Consider the following 16,824-nt stretch of genomic DNA (forward strand, 5'->3'; position numbering starts at 1 on the left):
ACCCAGTCTATTGCCTGTTTGCAGCCAACAACATCCATCCGGATTGTTCATCAGAACCTCCACGCCTCGAGACCCCAATCAGAGTCACCCGCTTGGCCTCTCTTCAGCACATCTGTAACGCGGGTACTTCCCGTTCCTGACAACTTCGAAGGGCCTTTTCCCGTCGTTACAATTGGTATCGAGACCACCCAGCGTTCCGATGGTATAACAGCCGGAGGTCGCTGGTTCGAGTCCTGAGAACGTCGGAATTTGGCTTCGCTCAAAAAACCGGCACTAGGGGATTGCATACCGTGGTGCCTTCTCGACGCGGTGACGGGTAATGCCGGCCGTGGTGTCAAAATTAGGTTTCTGGCGAGCAGTCACATTCGCAGATCCACCCGAGGACGTGTGATCCAAGGGGGGGAGAATGTAACGCGGGTACTTCCCGTTCCTGACAACTTCGAAGGGCCTTTTCCCGTCGTTACAACATCCGCCATGCATGGGGCGTGGCCGTCATCACTCATCACACGCGCCGCGAGGGCCGTGCAGTAGCTGGGGGCTGCCGAGACTGCTGTGGCTAATGCTGCTGCTACCGGGGCTTGAAGTGGCAGCAGCTGTGCCCGTGGTGCGGACTGGCGCTCCCACTGCCGGTTCAGCTGCCATCACCACCACCTTCTGCAGCCGGCGCAGCAGGTAGGCCTCCTGCTCCTCGGCAGTTTGATTGCAGGCGGTCCCATTCCAGCTGGTTGAGTTCCCCAACGGCTGGCTGCGTCGCGCGCTAGCTGGATTGCTAGCCGCCGCATGCCAGGAGAACACGTTTCTCCGAACACCGCCATCGCCCACAGGCTGTTTGCCAGACCTTTCTTACGGTAGTCAGTGACTCCGTCACTCATCACTCATGACACGCGCCGCGGGGGCCGTGCTAGCAGCTGGGGGCTGCAGCTGCAGCGGCAACAAGGAGCAGCAGTAGCAGCGGGATCAGCAGTAGTGTCGACAGCTGGGGCCGTAGCAGCGGCAGTAGCACGAGCGGGACCGGTAGCGGCATGCGCAGGGGGAGCAACCACGGCTGCAACAGCAGCCAGTGCCGGTGCCAGTGCCAGTGCCAGTGCCAGTGCCAGTGCCAGTGCCAGTGCCAGTGCCAGTGCCAGTGCCAGTGCCAGTGCCAGTGCCAGTGCCAGCCACAGGGCAGCTGCCGAGCTGGCAACAGCAGCGCCAGAGCCGGCCATGTCATACGCGGAGTTTGTGGCGGCGGTGTGGCGGCGGCGGCGCCAGATGCCCTGGCTCAGCCCGCAGCAGTTGACGTGGCTGCAGCGACAGGCGGCGGCACCGCACGCGCCAACCCACTCGGCGGTGTGTGGGCAGCTAGGGAGCGCTGACGGCGTGTGTGAGGGAGCAGAGGTGGAGGCGGAGGCGGGCAATGCGGATGTGGATGTGGGTGCGTGTCGGGGTGCGGGTGCGGCTGCGGCTGCTGGTACAGGGCTTGGTGGCGCCGCCGCGGGGTTGAGGGAGGAGGCCGAGCGGGCAGGCGCGAGTGGAGAGGCTGCGGGGCTGGGGCGCGGGGGTTGTTGCACCGTGTGCTGAAACACTGGGACTGCGGCAAGCTTGGCGAGAAGACACGCACGGATTTAACTTTATTCCAGGTGTCTCAAGGAGTTTGAACCAATGCGATCGCACACAGAACGATGGAAGCGCTCTCGGCCGGCGTGTCAGCCGGGGCTTGCATCTTCGGGGAGGGGTAAGAAGCTGCTCCCAGTGTAGGCCCAGTGGAAGCTGCATGCGGCCCCTGAAATGCGTGTCGGCGACGGAGTGCGGCGCTGAATTCCTAGAAAGCAAGCAAGAGCAGAGGGCGGTGAGAGCATAGTCCCGAGCACGATGGCTATAATGACAGAGTTAGTCGTGTAGGCAACGGCTTGACGACGTGTGCATGAAACAAACACTGGATCAGACCGCTAGAAGGAACACACGACAACTCCAAATCGGTACCACATCTTTAGGTACTGAGCTGCGCGGCGACGAGCCAATGCTGCTGGGTAAACGCACAAGCGCAGCAGCACCCGATCCCATTCAGTTGCATTAATTACCGTACACGCTGCTGTCGATGGGCTATGGCCTCCACCACACCTGCTGCACAAAACAGAGTCTTGCATGTGCATGCACACTCGCTTACACTTCTCTGAACAAAGCTCGAGGGGGCGGGGCCTCGACGGCGCGTCCGCACACCAAACGGCACGCCGCGGGCCCCCAGCCCCCAACCCGCAGCCCCCCTCCCCCTGCCGGTCGCTCTCTGCATCTGCTGATGCCGTGCAGCGCAACACACGCAACACCGACCACCCGCAATCGCAATCGAGTCAGGCAGGACGGCAGCACCACCCTACCGGTCAGTCGCCGCGGAGCCCTTCAACAAAAGCTTGTCATCCGCCATCCTCCGCGCCGGGCGGTGTCCTGTCTCTCAAGCTGCAACCCGCATCTGTATAAACCATAAACCGCAAACGCGCCTTTCAACTCTTTACTCTTGCGCACTCTGCGCGCGTTTCGCACGTCGTCGGCCACCCAATTCTGTTGTTTCAGGCCCAGTACCACCGCCCCAACGTCAAGCATACGGTACCGCAATCCTCCTTCTGTAACACCAAACCTCCACGGTCAGTGTTTATGTTGTAGCCACTTGCAATTTTCTGTTTGCTGCTAGGAAATGCAAAAGGAGTCCAAAACAAAAAAAGTCCTACCCGCTGCTGCACAAGTCACTCTCGCGGCCGCGCCAAGGCCTCTGGTGTGCCGTACCAACGGCCAACCAACACTTGCCGTAACACACCGTCACACGTGGCACAACAGCGTCACACGTGCACAACTTCCAGGCACACGCAGCCACGCACAGCCCACGACGCCATCCTGCAAAACACACACGCCACACCACACCACCAGCGAGCAGGGAAGACACACGCCACGCCCCCTCCCAAACCCCCACAGCCGCCTCAGGTCTTAGTCCATGTCCATATCCCCTGCGCCGGCCCCGCTGGCTTGCCCCGCCGACGGATCCTCCTCCTCCCCATCCGCATCTGGATCCAGCGCCAGTCCCTCCAGGTCGTCCAGCAGCTCCTCCAGCGGGATCTGTGTGCGGGTGCGTGTGGATCCAGGATCCAGGAGTGATATACGGATCCAGGCCACCTGACAAGAAAGGTTTTCTTGTCCGCATAGACACGATTTCCCCCATTCGCCCCCCAACCCGAACCCTCACGCCACGCCCCCAAAACCCAAACAAAACACACACGCCACGCCACGCCTTCCCCACCCCCACGCACCTGGGGCAAGTCCTCGTCGTCGTCGTCCTCCTCGTCCTCGCCCTCCATGAGCCCGGCCGGAACCGCCGGCGCCGCCGCCGCCGCCTGCGTCCGCGCCGCCGCCAGCTGCACCTGCACGTGTTGGTCGCGGTTGGGGTGGGTTGGGAGGGGCGGGTCTGCTTAAACGGTTGTTGAGTGGTGAGGTGCGATGTGGATGGGTGTGGCGGCGGTTGGGCGGGCCAGCCACAAACATACAAATGCGCCCACCACTGCCGTGCTTCATCCGAAACACAGTCCCCAAAGACGCAGCCTCCCCAAATCCCCCTTCTAACCCCTCTCCAAGAAGCCCACCTGCGCCAGCCCCTGCGCGTCCTTGTAGACGTCCCGCCTTCCCCCTTCCCCCTTCCCCACCCAACCCCTCAAAACACACACGCGCTCTGACACCCCCCTCCCCCAACCCAACTCCCCCCCCCGAGAAAACCCACCTGCGCCAGCCCCTGCGCATCCTTGTAGATGTTGATGCGCGCGCGCATGTCCGCATCCTCCTCAAGCTCCTGCATGAAGCGCTCGCGGTCCGCCTCCTGTGGTGGGGTGGGGGGTTACATTCATGACTCATTAAAACAGTGAAGTCGTGGGGGTGGGAGGTGGGAGGCTGGGGACAGGGCGGGGACAGGGAGGGTGCGTGCCCCAAACCCAACACTGAGCGCCAAGGCCCCCAACCCGTGCCACACAGACCACAACCACGCCGCCCTGTGGCCGCCTCCTCCACGCCCAACCGCCACAAACACACGCGTGTGTGTACTTCCCGAAACCCCCAAACCCTCCTCCCAAAACCCCTTCCTGTTCCCCGCTCCTCGCTCGCTCACCAGCGCCGCCTCGTTGCGACCGCGCTGCCCCGTGGCCGCGTCATCCACCTCCATCTCCAGCGTCTTCAGCTTCCAGGGCCGCGCTGCGCCGCCGGCGCCGCCACGCGCTGCGCGCCGCCGCCGCTTCTCGTCGTAGCTCTTGCGCACCTGCGCATCGCGGGCGGGGATGGGGGTGGGGGTGGGGCGGGGTCACATTTATGGTTAATTAAGAAGAAGCGCGAGAAGCGCGAGAAGCGAAATTGTAGCCAGGCACGTTGTAAGGCACGTTGTCAGGCACGCGGCCGCGGGGTTGGGGTTGTGGTTGGGGTTGGCGTGTCGGTGTCAGCTGGATCCAGGCTGTGCGGCGGCTGCCCGCCGACACGCGTGCCAAACCCTGGGAGCCGCCATTTCCCCCCCCCCCCGTCTCCCTACCGGGCCTCCTCACCCTCACCCGGATGATCTCCGTCGCGCCCCCGCCACTCTCACCCCCTCCCTCCGGCACGCGGCCGCCCTCCTAGCCGGCGTCCGACACGCGTGCCAAACCCTGGGACCCCAATACCCCTTCCCCAGCACCCGTTTCCCCCCGTTTCCCCATCTCTCACCAGGATAATCTCCGGCACGCGGCCTCCCGCCGACATGTGGTTGTCGTAGTCGATGCCGGTCAGCTGCGCCGTGGTCAGGTCGTAGCCCAGCACCGTGTCACCTGCGAGGTTGGAAGGTGGGGAAAGGTTTGAAGGTGTGGGGTGGAGGTGTGTTTGTTAGAGAGCACATACGCCATGCAAATTGGTGGGGCGGTGATCAGGGTTGCCACCAGCCAGCGGGGGCCGCCGGGGGGCCGTGAGGGCGCGTGATGGGGCGTGACGACGCTTCAAATGGCCCATAACACGACCCTACTACGACGACGCAAAGTAAGATGGCGCCCACGTGCGCGCCGCGATCGGGGCGTACTTCATACATGGCAGGGGTTTTTAAAAACCCGTGTATAAGCCACATAGCACATACGCCAAGAAGATTGGTGGGGCGGTGGTCAGGGTTGCCACCAGCTAGCGGGGTCCGCCGGGGGGCGTGAGGGCGCTTCAAACGGCTTACCCCTCCCCCCCAGCACCCGTTTCCCCCCGTTTCCCCATACTTGCTGTTACTACGACGACGCGAAGTAAGATGGCGCCCACGTGCGCGCGACAGCAACAGTCCTTCGCTCCCTCCCCACGCCACGCCGCGTCACCCCGCCACACAGCTACAAAGCCACACACCCTCCGCCGCAGCCCCCCACCATTCTTTGGGACTCGGGACAAACACCCGCCCCCCACCCATACACATACCGTACACACCCCGCCCCCTCCACACCCAACCCGCACCCCACCTGGGTGCAGGATGTTGCCGAGGTGCGTGCGCACGTAAAACACCGTGTCGTTTTTCCCGAAGTCCGACACCCTCGCGATCTGCGCCTCCGCCAGCTGGTACCGCCCGCTGCCGCCACCGCCGCCCGGGCCGCCGCCTTGCCCGTACCCGCCGCCGCCGCCTCCTGCCCCTCCTGCGGGGGTTGCGGAGCCGCTCTTGCTGCTGTTGCCAGCGCGGATGGGCTCGATGTCAAGCACGATGAAGGAGATGAGGGAGCGCTGCGAGGCCAGCGCCAGGCATTCGTGCCGGTAATACACCGGCGCCTGCGAGCGGGAGGAGGAGGAGCAGGGACAAGTTCCAATACAACTTCTTCCAGTGGGGAAAGAGGAGGAGCCTGGCGCCGGCCGTCATGATGGCTGAACACGGAACACTACGGTACTGACCTGGCGCCGCAACATTACAGGTTCCCACTACAGGCTCCCATTACAGGCTCCATTTGTTACAAGTTCCCATTAAACACAAAGTGATCAAGCCCTGTAACAAGCAAGCGCTCACGTCCATGGTGTGGGTGCGCATGTTGGCGGGGTCCACCAGCGAGATCTGGTTGGTGATGCGCGACACGAGCACGAAGGGGCCCAGGTTGCCGGCCGACGCGGCCATCTTGGGCGGCAGGAACACCAGGTCGTCCTGAGGGGGGGGGGAGGGGAGGGGGGGAGGGAGGGTTGGTACAGAGAAGTGTAGCGAGGTAGACAGCAGGTGTGGTGTTGTGCGTACCGATGACCGACCGGGGGGGGGGGGGAGGGTTACACTCATGATTAGTTAAGAAGTAGGGGGAGGGCTTGACGAGGGGATGGACTCCCATGCTCCTCGCCTCTGGAGAAGGGAGGAACCCCAGGCCCGGGTTATGGCCGGCCAAGGACAGCCTCTCCATTTCCCCCGTGCCAAGCCTAAGCCTAGAGCCCCTTTGACACCCTCCCTCCCCTCCTCTCCAGTTCCCCCCTCTCCCTCCGCTCTGCCCACCTTGCACAGCGGCACGATCTCCGCGCTGCAGGCAGTGCTGGCCGGCACGCGTGCCAAACCCTAGGGCACCCTTACCCCCTGCCCTCCCCTCCATTTCCCCCCTCTCCCCCGCTGCCCCCGCGCCGCCCACCTTGCACAGCGGCACGATCTCCACGCTGAACGTGAACTTGTAGTTGTAGGTGTTGTTGTGCGTGTCGTGCGACACCAGCTGCTTGTCGGCGCGGAAGCGGATGGGCACCACCGACTGCGTGTGTGTGTGTGTGTATGGGGGGGGGTTACATTCATGATTAGTTAAGGAAGTGGTAGGGGGGGGGGGTACATTCATGATTATGTAAGGAGGGGGAGGGAGGGGGGTTGGAGAGGAGGGTTCAGAGAGGGATAGATGGGCGCGTTGGATGGACACGAAACGAACCGCGAGGGGGTTGAGCGGGGTTTGGAGAGGAGGGCATCAGAGGCGGGAGGCGCTGGGATGAGGACTGGGGCGGTGCACACCGAGGCGGCTTTGAGCGAAGGCGGGCGGCTACAAAGGTTGCGGGACACGCACACAGTCCGAACCCGTGACCCCGACCTCACAACCTCCCCACAACGCCCCCCCCCCCTTCGGCAGCGTCACACCGCAACAAAGACTCATACCCCCGCACGCACAAGCGCACGCACAAACTAAAGCACAAACAAACGCCTCCCTACCTGCAGGAAGTCAATGAACTTCTGGGCGTGCGAGCGGTTGGCGTAGAAGAAGTCAATGCCCTCGTGGATGTCGCGGACCTGTGCGTGGCGGCGGTTGGATTAGTTGGTTGGTTTGGTTTGGTTAGTTGGTTGGTTGTGGTTGGTTGGTTGTGGTTGGTTGGTATTGATGTGGTGATTTTACAATTTAGGAGGAGAGGAGGGATGGAGGGCGGTGGGATGCCAACCAGGAATGGAGCAATGCAGTGGGACCGCTGGGCCATCAGGAGTTTGTTGTGTCCGCATGCCCATAGTGCCCAGGGTGCGGGCGAGCAGTTCGGAAAGACTAATCGTGTAAGAATCATCTGGCCGCGGCGTGCAATGTCGTGCGATGCATGTCGTATGTTGATGCGCCCGTCAAACCCTCCAAACCCATGCCCCCGGTGCGCAGCTCTCGCGTTGCTTCTCGGCCATCAGAAGGCTCGTAGATAATTGCATGTTTTTCCGCATGCCCAGAAGGCGTTCGGAAAGACTAATCGCTTAGGCATCACTTGGCGCGAGCGGGCGAAACGAGCGGATGCACATGCAAGGATTCTCCTCCTTCCCCATACGTGTGCCTGCAACGCTTCAGCTAGCCCAATCCCTTCCCGCCTGATCACTTCCCGTCAGCCCCTGTCCCCTTCGTCACACTCACCCCCTCCGCCCTACATGTTGAATGAACCTATCAACCCCTCCCACAGTGCATCCTGTACCGCTTGTCCCCCCAACCACCCACACATGCATGCCATACACACAGGCTCTGACCGCCCCTGCCCCCCCCCAATCCCCAATGTTTCCCCCCTCTTTCCCACTTTCCCACTTTCCCACCTTGACGCACTGCGCCGCGGCGTCATGCTTCAGGATGAGCTGCTCCAGGAACAGGAAGGTGCGCTTGTGGTACACGTGCTGGCGCAGCTGCGTGCGTGGGCGCGTGTGTGGGGAAGGAGGAGGGGGGGAGGGAGGAGGGGGAGGGCGGGTGAGGTAAGGGAGGAGACGAGAGGGGGAGAGGGGTTGTGAGAGGGGGAGAGGGGGCAGGAGAGCGAGCACAAACCATGGCAGGTTTCAACGTGCCACCCTTGCGTTGATCATCTCTATTGAAGAAAAACGATCCACCCCGCCCCTCCCCCACAACCACACACCACCACTCCCCTAGCCCACCCCACCCTACCCCACCCCCCGCTCTCCTTCTCGCTCCTTTGCATTGGGTTCGGTTCGCTTGGGCTGGCACCTTCACCCCTCCCCCTCCCAATCCTGTCCAATACCTCCCCCACACACACCTGCACGCAGGCGATCCAGGAGTTGGGGTTGGCGTTCTGTCGGTTGCAGTCGGGGCACATGTTGTTCTCCACCACGTAGTCCACCACGAACGTCTGCTGCAGGATGGCGCCGTTGAACACCTCCGCCTGTCGGTTGGTTAGGTGGGATGGTGGTGGGTTGGGTGGTTAAGGTAGTGGGTGGTTGGTTGGTTGCGGTGGTTGCGGTGGTTGGAGGGGAGGGTGGTTGGGAGTTGAAGGGCTAGGAAGGTGCTGGCACGGGCGCTGCGCGGAACAGAACCCGGCAGCAGGTCAGAACGCGGGCCCTTCTAAGCCCGCCGTCTTATCCCGCCCCTGCTTCCACCATCGCCCCTCCACCAAACCCTCCTTACTCTCACCCCAACCCCTCTCGGTCGTTCATGGGTGACTGCGCCTTCTCCCCCCCCTCCTAATATCCCCCGTCTGGTTCCTTCCCCCCTCCCTCCCCCTATACCAAACACACACACGCTTTCCAATCCCCTCCCTCCCCCTAAGACAAAACACACACGCCACGTGCCCCCTCACCTGGATGGTCAGCTTAACCTTGATGCGTTTGCTGTGCGGCTCAGTCCAGATGAAGCCAGCGTCCACCAGCTTGACCTGCAGCGGCGAGATTAGATGAGATATTGACAAAGGCGAGATGAGATCAAGGACATGGTGCATTTAGTATGATGCTTTTGAAGAGAGACGTAAGTGACGGTGAAGTGCGAGGAGAAGTCAAGCGGGGCGATACCATGCGCCGAAGGAGTAGGGTGCGAATGAGGGCGGGATGCAGTGGGACCGCGGGGCCATCAGGAGTTTGTTGTGTCCGCATGCCCATAGTGCCCAGGGTGCGGGCGAGCAGTTCGGAAAGACTAATCGTGTAAGAATCATCTGGCCGCGGTGTGGGATGTCGTGCCATGCATGTCGTGTGTCCGCCAAACCCTCCGGATCCATGCCCTCGTGCGCAGCTCTCGCGTTTGCTTCTCGGCCATCAGAAGGCTCGTAGATAATTGCATGTTTTTCCGCATGCCCAGAAGGCGTTCGGAAAGACTAATCGCTTAGGCATCACCTGGCGCGAGCGAACAACCGGAGAGCGAGCAAGTAACTGGGTGTGGGCGCTGCTGGTTCGAGTACATGCATTGCCACGCGCTATCCCAATCCCAGCCGATGCCCGCACCCACCCCCGTTCACAGCGTCTGACGTGGCCAGCCCGCCCTCCCCCCGCGCGCGCCTGGCCCGATTGCAACCCGCGTGCGGCGTGGCGTGGCGCGTGTCAGTGCGTGAGCGTGCCGCTGCCCGCCCGTGCGTTTCCCTCCTCTCCCCTCCCCTCCAACCCGCCCGAACCCCAAAGCAGTCACGGCACCTGGTGCATCCTTGCGCTTCACCACGGTGCCCACCGGCAAGCCCCTCCCCTCCCTCCCGCCGCTGGCAAAGCCTCCCCTCCCCTCCCGCCCCCCGCCGTCTGCCATCCAGTCGATGGCGGCAACCCCTCCCTGCCTCCCTGCCTCCCGCCCTGGCACCCTGGCGCCCTGGCACCGCAACGCCTCCCCGCCCCCGCCCCCCCTTTTCTAACTACTCAATGCCCGGAACGCCTCCCTCCCTCCCGCCCTGGCACCGCGACGCCCCTCATCACTCGCGCTCTTCGGCCATCAGAAGGCTCGTAGATAATTGCATGTTTATCCGCATGCCCAGAAGGGCGTTCGGAAAGACTAATCGCTTAGGCATCACCTGGCGCGAGCGAGCGAGCTAGCTAAGGCGAGCGAGGCGCCGTACAGCGTGTGCCCGGCGAGCGTGCAGCCGGCACGCGTCTACCCCATCTCCTTCCACACCCCCACCCCACCCTCCAACTTGCTGTCTGCCTCTGTCGTTCCCTGCGCACTGCGGTACTGCCGCTACAGCCGCAGTGCTGCTGCTGCCAACTGGCAGCACCCCCCCCCCCAGCCACACACACACACACACACACACACACACACACACACACACACACACACACACACACACACACACACACACACACACACACACCGCTGCTTTCGGCGCAGCCCCCGCCCCTGTTAGGACTTCTTCATTGGGCTTGGGCTCGGGCATGTAAACCCCCTCCCCCGGCGCCCCCAACCCACCCGCGAACCCCCGAATCCCGGCGTTCCAATGTGATTGCCCCCCCCCCCCACACCCACACCCACCCACCCACACACACACGGCTCCGGCCCCGCCTCTCTCACACACACACGCACACACAAACATATACACACGCGCACCTTGGACAGGCCTTTGATCTTCTTGATGCAGAAGGTGAGCAGCTCCTTGCTCTCCAGCTCGGCAGTGACCCAGTGCTTGGGCGGCTGCAGGTAGCGGCCGCACTCCTTGCACCACAGGATGGTGCACTGGGAAGATAGGGGACAGACAGGGGCAGATGGGGGGGGGTGCAGAGAGGGGTTGGAGAGAAGAGGGTTGGAGAGGGGAGGGTTGGAGGGCGTTATGTAACTCATAATTAGGTAGGGAAGTGGTGCTTGAGGAGTGGTAGATGGTAGACAATCAGGGGGGTGAGGCAAGGGGGGTTAGAGGTCTTGGGCAAGCGGGTTACTAGGTTGGGAGGAGCGTGAAGGGGCGCCGGTCGGAAGGGGCTCCTCCCCATGGCTTCGCCCCACCCGCCGTCGCTATGACTCTGAGCCCGCCCCCCACCCCCCGCCCCACACACCCGCACACGCATACACCGGGTTCAGGTCCGGCCCCGCTCCCAATTGAGCCAACCCTTACCCTGCCACACGGCTCTTCTTTTATACCCCTGGCCCCTCGCGACGGGCCAACCAATAGCCAGCTCCATCCATTTCTCTGCTGTCCTAGAGACGGCACGGCAGAGCGCCCAGAGGCGCCGAACCGGGGAATGCGCCATTCCCTCCTCCTCCTTGAAGGAAGGCAACCCCGACCCTGACTCGCCGAGCAGGAAACGCTCCCGACACAGCAGCCAACACACGCCGCCTCCCGCCAGCCCGCTGCAGCTACCACTGGCGCGCAGCACCCCCCCTTGCCAGCTGGAAGGCACCGCCCCCCCCTCCCTCGTATTAAGTATTGTGTATTGAGGAATGGCCCACCCCCAATCCCCCGCCCCGACGCCGGAACAGCTGCCGAGCAGCCGGCACTGCAGCCGAGCAGCAACGTGGCGCACCTGCTTCTGTATCCCCTCCGTAATGTCGACTTGCGACCGGATGCAGTTCACGCACATGTTGGACGGGTTGGGCAAAATGTTGGTGCCACAGAGACAGCAGAGCCTGCAAGGTCGGGAGCAGAGGTCACGCGTTTATAGCGAAAAGAAGGCGATGGGCATCGGCGCGGGCCGACACCGGCAAATGACGCCTTTGTCGCCAATTTGCGCATATGCATTGGTAAACAGCTAAAACAACTTATCCCCGCCGCTGGCTGCCGCAGCCCGCAGGCACGTCGTGGCGGCTGGCAGGCCCTAGTTGTCACGCGACAGCTGCGCCCCCACACAAATCACTTACACATAGCCCTGCGTCTGCTGCGGCTGAAAAGTAGCCTGGCCGCCATATCCCAGCTCCATTTTTGCTTGTTGCCGGTCCGGCCCCGCAGCTCCAGCCAACGGGTTGCCCTCGTGAGGCAGCAGCTAAATTATACTAAGAACCTTTTGCTCGCGTGGAACTTTAGGTCCCGAAGTTAGAAAGTCGAGCTGACTGGAAATGCAGTTTGGCCGAACCAGAGCGAAGCAGCCCTAATGTAACAGATATTTCTGATCGAAACTAGAATGGCTTGGCACACGCATTACATCATCATCACGCGAGCTGCACAACGCAACGTCAGGCGCATCATGAAACACAATGCAGTTGCAGGCACGCACTGCGCAGTCGTGCCAACCCTCCGTGGACATGTACGCCACGAGAGTCCCAATCAGTCGAGTTGCTCAGGTATAATAGCAGCCCTTAACCCTATGCATCAGCAGACCAAGGACACCGTGACTGCTGCAGCACTTCCACTTGCACTCGGGATCGTCCGCTGCTGCCGCAGCCTTGGCCGCAGCGTCGCATCCGCGCACCCATGCAGTTCGCCCTGCCTGGGTGTTCCCAATGCCTCCTGCTGCCCCACGCATACAGAACTCTTGCACCATTATGCACTCCCAATGCCGTCGCGAACAACAGGAGTCAAAAGGGAGCGAGCACAACCCGTGGCACGCCTGGCCCGCGCCCTTTCGTCATTGCACTGTTCGGCAGCAGCGCTCACTGCGTGGCCCGACCAATGGGACCACCATCCAAAACCAACTAAGCCAACCAACACCTTGCCCGACATTCTTTTGCTTGCAGGCGCGGCTACCGTTGTGCGGCCGCTGTGTTCGATAGATCTGCATACTCATGCACTGACATAAGCAACTGCTGTGCAACGAGCATGCCCTTTTGGAACTAAGTTCCTCTCACTTGCTGGTATCGAGATGTGGATTACAAGTGAAGGGACAGCCCGACAAGCGGGGGCACGCCGTACCCACGCCGCGAGGGGCCATCTTCGACCCAGAGAAACAACACTCCCCTGGTTGGCTGCCGACCTTCATAGTATTACGCACATGAGTCGAAGCCAAGCCAAAGCCCGCCAAAGCCCCACCGCCACGTAACACCCCTCATCTCGTTTAGGTCTTTTGGCGGCAGCACCCACGCACAACAAGGCGCGACAGGCCAGAGGTCTGCCGACATCCCCAACAAACGCAAGCACCACTCATTTTCACTCGCCCGCAGACGATGGCTGGCGTCAGAGACGCGCAATGTCTTGGCCCGAAGGCCCACGTCTGGAAACGTCTGTGCCAAGGCACCACAAAGGGAAACCCAGCCGGAACTTGACCAGACCACCAGCACACCGTAACACCTCACCACGGGCACACCGCCCTCCACCCGCCCCACTAGCCAGTGAACTAGACCGACCCACCAAACAGGCCACACGCGCGCCCCGGAGGCGAACAGGCCCACCAGCCGCCCGGGCGCCCGGGCAACAGCCGGTATCGAGGAATGGTTCTGATCGTTGGGCCTTTCAGCCTGGCCCCACCGCTGCCTAGCTGTATCCCCGGCCGCACAAGACCCTGCACCCACTGCTGTCCTGGAAAGTGCAGGCCCAGATAGGCACTTGCAGCCTGTGCAGCCCACCATCCCCACCTACCCTCCTCGTTGTTCGCCTCGTAACAGCGGCATGCAAGCGGGCAAACCCAGCCCAATCTCTTTTCCAGCCTCTACCTACAGTCCTTTCCTGAACGACAGCGCTAGCTCACGCCGCAGACTAGGTACATGCTGGAGTGAAGCACGGTACTTTGCTTCTTTTCTTCTTTGCAAAGGAAGTTCTCAAAGTAAAAGCGAGTGCGGCCGGTTGGGTAGATACCGTACTGCCACGCTCAATTGGTGATTTTATAATTGGTGACAGTAAGAAATCGCGTTGGAATTAAACAGGCTGACACAGAGTTTGGTGATGGGCTCTGGCAGCAGCCAGGCCGAATTACACCCGTGTCACAGAATTGGTGATGGGACCCCCCGAATCGTACCCAGCGTCTCCGGCCCCGGCAGCTGCAACACAAGCCCCGGCGCTCTCCAGCCAACGTCCCACAGTACTTCTGCTGCTCAGCTTCACAACCACGCACCCAGCAGCACCGTACCGTACGGTATGCAACACAAGCCCCGCGCTTGCAGGCGCAGTCAGGCGCTATCCAGCCAATGTCCCACAGCTTAAGCTGCTTAGGGCCTTTGGGGGCTACACTGAGCATTGTGCGTACACTATTGCTTAGTATAGGAATAGCGTCACTAGCCAAAGCAGCCTCTTTGCGTGTTTTCGCCCGACTTGGATTCAGAGTGCACAGGAATTGGTGACGGGCTCTGGCAAATCCTAGTCGACATTGTTCCCTGCTACCAAATTGGTGATTTTCACCAATTTGGTGTCACCAATTGAGCGTGGCAGTACGGTAGTACCCACCGTAATGCAGCAGGGCCCGAGCGAGGGCCCGCCGGGGCAGCGGCTTACGTCCAACCCCGCAACGCAAGTTCAGCCTATTTACACAATGCAATCACACGTACGTGCGTGAACCCGCGTATGTGGATTGGCATGCGGACCGACCTGCTGCTTGCAACGGCCTGCTTGCGCATAGTATGTAGCCGCAGGACATGGAAGAGATAGACAAGAAACGGAGCACCCGCCGTATTTATTCACATGGCCTGCATCCTGTCACCGCTGCATGCAGTCGCCCAAGGGCCGCCGAAGCAAAGAGAGGGCCGCCCAAAGGCCGACCAAACAAAACCACCAGCCTCCTCCACGCTCCACAGGTGCCACAATAAACTACAATCATGCCACAATGGTAATTATGACTCTCTCTTCCAAATACAAGTACTGAATTTGCGTGTGTTGGTTGGTTCTCTCTCCCAAAATACAAGTACTGGGTTTGCGCGTGTGTTCCATTGGCATCGTTTGTACCGGTCTCGAGGACAAGAATGGTGGCTCTCCCTATCAAGGGAGAAGTGGGCTGCGTCCACGCCCCGTTGGTGCATGCCTGCGTTTCCCACAAGTCTCGAAAGTACCTCATCTCCCGGGCATAGCCCGGTCAAACCACCGCGACCACCTCCCGTTGCCTCCAGCACACGCACTACACTCACGCGAAGCCCCAAGGAGCCACCCAACCGACATCACCACAACATCCATCTGCTAAGCACTGCCTCCCCTACATATGTACCCGCCCATCCATGGGTCAGGCCGCAACGGTACGGCCCACATGCATCAACCGCGAGTTACTCCCACGTTCGTTAACAGGGATTGCCGCACTCCATCCAAGCAAGCAGCTGCATACCGGCAGAAACACGTACATATGACCCGGCCCGCCCATTCGTGACGGGTTTAGGAACTCTCACTTCCGATCCTGTAACCCATCATCATCGCGTCCTGTCTGCCAATCCACGTGCGTGCGCGCTGCAAGCCAACGCCTAGCGCGCTTCAGAAGGAGTGACAGGCGATTGCAGCTATGTGACGCCACCAATCAAGTTTTCAGTGAAATCTAATAAAGGCGCCTTACTTGTTCTTGCGCATGTGCGTACCCCGCCGCCACACGTTCTTATCTCCCGGCATGCATCCTTGCGGGTCTGCGCTAATTAGGCAGGCCCCATCCACAGCCCGTGCAGATTCAGACAAAGCGGCAGCAGCAGTCAGCGGCAGTTGGCGACATGCATGCATCAAGTATGTGCAGCGCCCGCTCTCCGCCACATCGCTCCAACGCCCGCCCAGCGCACCAGCAGTACGAACCACGCACACATATATACATGTTCCATGTATGTATGTAAGCGTGATGATGAGTAGCTTTGCGCGATGCGTAGCTTAGCTTAGGCTCATACGCATGCCTTGGGTCTCGCCTTACTTGACACCACCGATTAAATCTCCTCATTCGCTGGCCTCGCAGCATTCGCCAGACATGCCCAGACATTCATTCACAACGTGCGACAGCTAGCAACGACAGCCTTCGGTGGCGTGTCTGCGGTGGGCGTCATGACAGACCATAATTTTTAAAGTGTTAGTGTAGGAAGTAAGCGCAAATGCGAATTCGTGCCACGCTCACGCCACGTCTGAAGCTTCCCGCCCGCAACTGCAACAGGCAGCAGGAAGGTCCGATGGAGGTGCCCAAGCGCATACACAAAAACGCGTCCGGTATAGCAAGGCGAGATGTGCCTGCTTTGCTCACATGCGTTGTCCCACCAGCCAGCCCGCCAGCTAGCCAGCGCGCAAGCCAAACCTTCCCTGCCAGCTGTATGTACCAGCAGTAGCAGCAGGCACCAGCTGGCTAAGCCGCCACACAAGCTTCCCGAAAGTACCCAGTTGCGTGGCATATGAGCACACGCACACGCACACGCGCACACGCGCACACACACGTAGTTCACCAAGCTACTTGGAATAATCCTCCGTTGTGAGGTAGGGTATGCCGTCTATTATGTAGCGCACGTTGTGGGGGCATGAGAAACAGCATCATCAGAGTGCGTCGCCACTTCTCGCCGGTGCGCCAGTCAAGCCAGTCATCCACAAAGATAGATCGGCGGCCAATTAACAGCAATCCGGGCATCCGTAGCACCAACAGCAGCAGAGTATGTGGTGCCCACCCATGCGTCAGTCATTGATAATGTTTTGCCTGCCGAGCGACATGCACTGCGGCGCATTGCGACATCAGCCTACCTCCATCCATACGCGTGCGTGCGTCGCTCTCCGTGCGTCCCGTGCAAACGCTAGCTTCACCCGGTGGTGTCAGGACGCCCCCGCCTACTTCACAAACTCGGCTTGACGCACAATCTCGGTAGGTAGGGACAACGCACACAAGCAGGGTACGTCGGGCGCCGGTACGTAGGGCCGGTCAGGGTTGCCATCGATCAACGTCTGGCCCTA

The 16,824-nt window shown here is 61.2% G+C and overlaps 3 protein-coding genes across 4 annotated transcripts in view; all 3 read right to left on the reverse strand.

Moving 5' to 3' along the window:
- CHLRE_15g640652v5 (uncharacterized protein) overlaps positions 1-2,082 on the reverse strand; it is a 6,186-nt gene extending 4,104 nt beyond the window's left edge. Inside the window, exons 1-2 of the mRNA XM_043070650.1 lie at positions 1,656-2,082; positions 1,038-1,284 (exon numbers count right to left, since the gene is read on the reverse strand). Coding sequence (XP_042916448.1) covers positions 1,038-1,284; positions 1,656-1,702 — 294 coding nt within the window. The 5' untranslated portion in view covers positions 1,703-2,082. The remainder of the gene's footprint in view (positions 1-1,037; positions 1,285-1,655) is intronic.
- Positions 2,083-2,130: 48 nt separating this feature from the next.
- CHLRE_15g640250v5 (uncharacterized protein) lies at positions 2,131-12,170 on the reverse strand. Of its 2 annotated transcripts, XM_043070638.1 has the most exons (16): positions 11,934-12,170; positions 11,600-11,702; positions 10,692-10,817; positions 8,977-9,051; positions 8,437-8,556; positions 7,988-8,074; positions 7,145-7,222; positions 6,588-6,701; positions 6,458-6,517; positions 5,993-6,124; positions 5,460-5,760; positions 4,702-4,802; positions 4,121-4,267; positions 3,740-3,835; positions 3,276-3,386; positions 2,131-3,084 (listed from the first exon to the last, which is right to left on the reverse strand). In XM_043070638.1, the coding sequence occupies exons 1-16, from the start codon at positions 11,990-11,992 to the stop codon at positions 2,956-2,958; spliced, it is 1,839 nt and encodes a 612-aa protein (XP_042916450.1). In that variant the 5' UTR covers positions 11,993-12,170; the 3' UTR covers positions 2,131-2,955. The 2 variants fall into 2 exon arrangements, with proteins under 2 accessions (XP_042916450.1, XP_042916449.1); XM_043070639.1 differs by lacking the exon at positions 6,458-6,517.
- A 1,732-nt stretch (positions 12,171-13,902) lies between these two features.
- CHLRE_15g640251v5 (uncharacterized protein) lies at positions 13,903-16,822 on the reverse strand. Its single transcript, XM_043070640.1, has one exon. The coding sequence runs from the start codon at positions 16,505-16,507 to the stop codon at positions 16,325-16,327; it is 183 nt and encodes a 60-aa protein (XP_042916451.1). The 5' UTR covers positions 16,508-16,822; the 3' UTR covers positions 13,903-16,324.
- Between the last annotated feature and the right edge of the window lie 2 nt (positions 16,823-16,824).

Source organism: Chlamydomonas reinhardtii, chromosome 15 (genome assembly GCF_000002595.2).
Source record: "Chlamydomonas reinhardtii strain CC-503 cw92 mt+ chromosome 15, whole genome shotgun sequence".
In the NCBI taxonomy this organism is placed as follows: Eukaryota; Viridiplantae; Chlorophyta; class Chlorophyceae; order Chlamydomonadales; family Chlamydomonadaceae; genus Chlamydomonas; species Chlamydomonas reinhardtii.

What these genes read in the sequence shown, in the direction of transcription:
- CHLRE_15g640250v5 (XM_043070638.1), bottom strand. Translation starts at nt 11,992, where the DNA reads ATGGAGCTGGGATATGGCGGCCAGGCTACTTTTCAGCCGCAGCAGACG. An exon ending in CAGCAGACGCAGGGCTATGT is followed by an intron (nt 11,703 to 11,933) that starts GTAAGTGATTTG and finishes CCGACCTTGCAG; the next exon opens with GCTCTGCTGTCTCTGTGGCA. An exon ending in CCTGGATCGCCTGCGTGCAG is followed by an intron (nt 8,075 to 8,436) that starts GTGTGTGTGGGG and finishes CCACGCACGCAG; the next exon opens with CTGCGCCAGCACGTGTACCA.
- CHLRE_15g640251v5 (XM_043070640.1), bottom strand. Translation starts at nt 16,507, where the DNA reads ATGCCCGGATTGCTGTTAATTGGCCGCCGATCTATCTTTGTGGATGAC.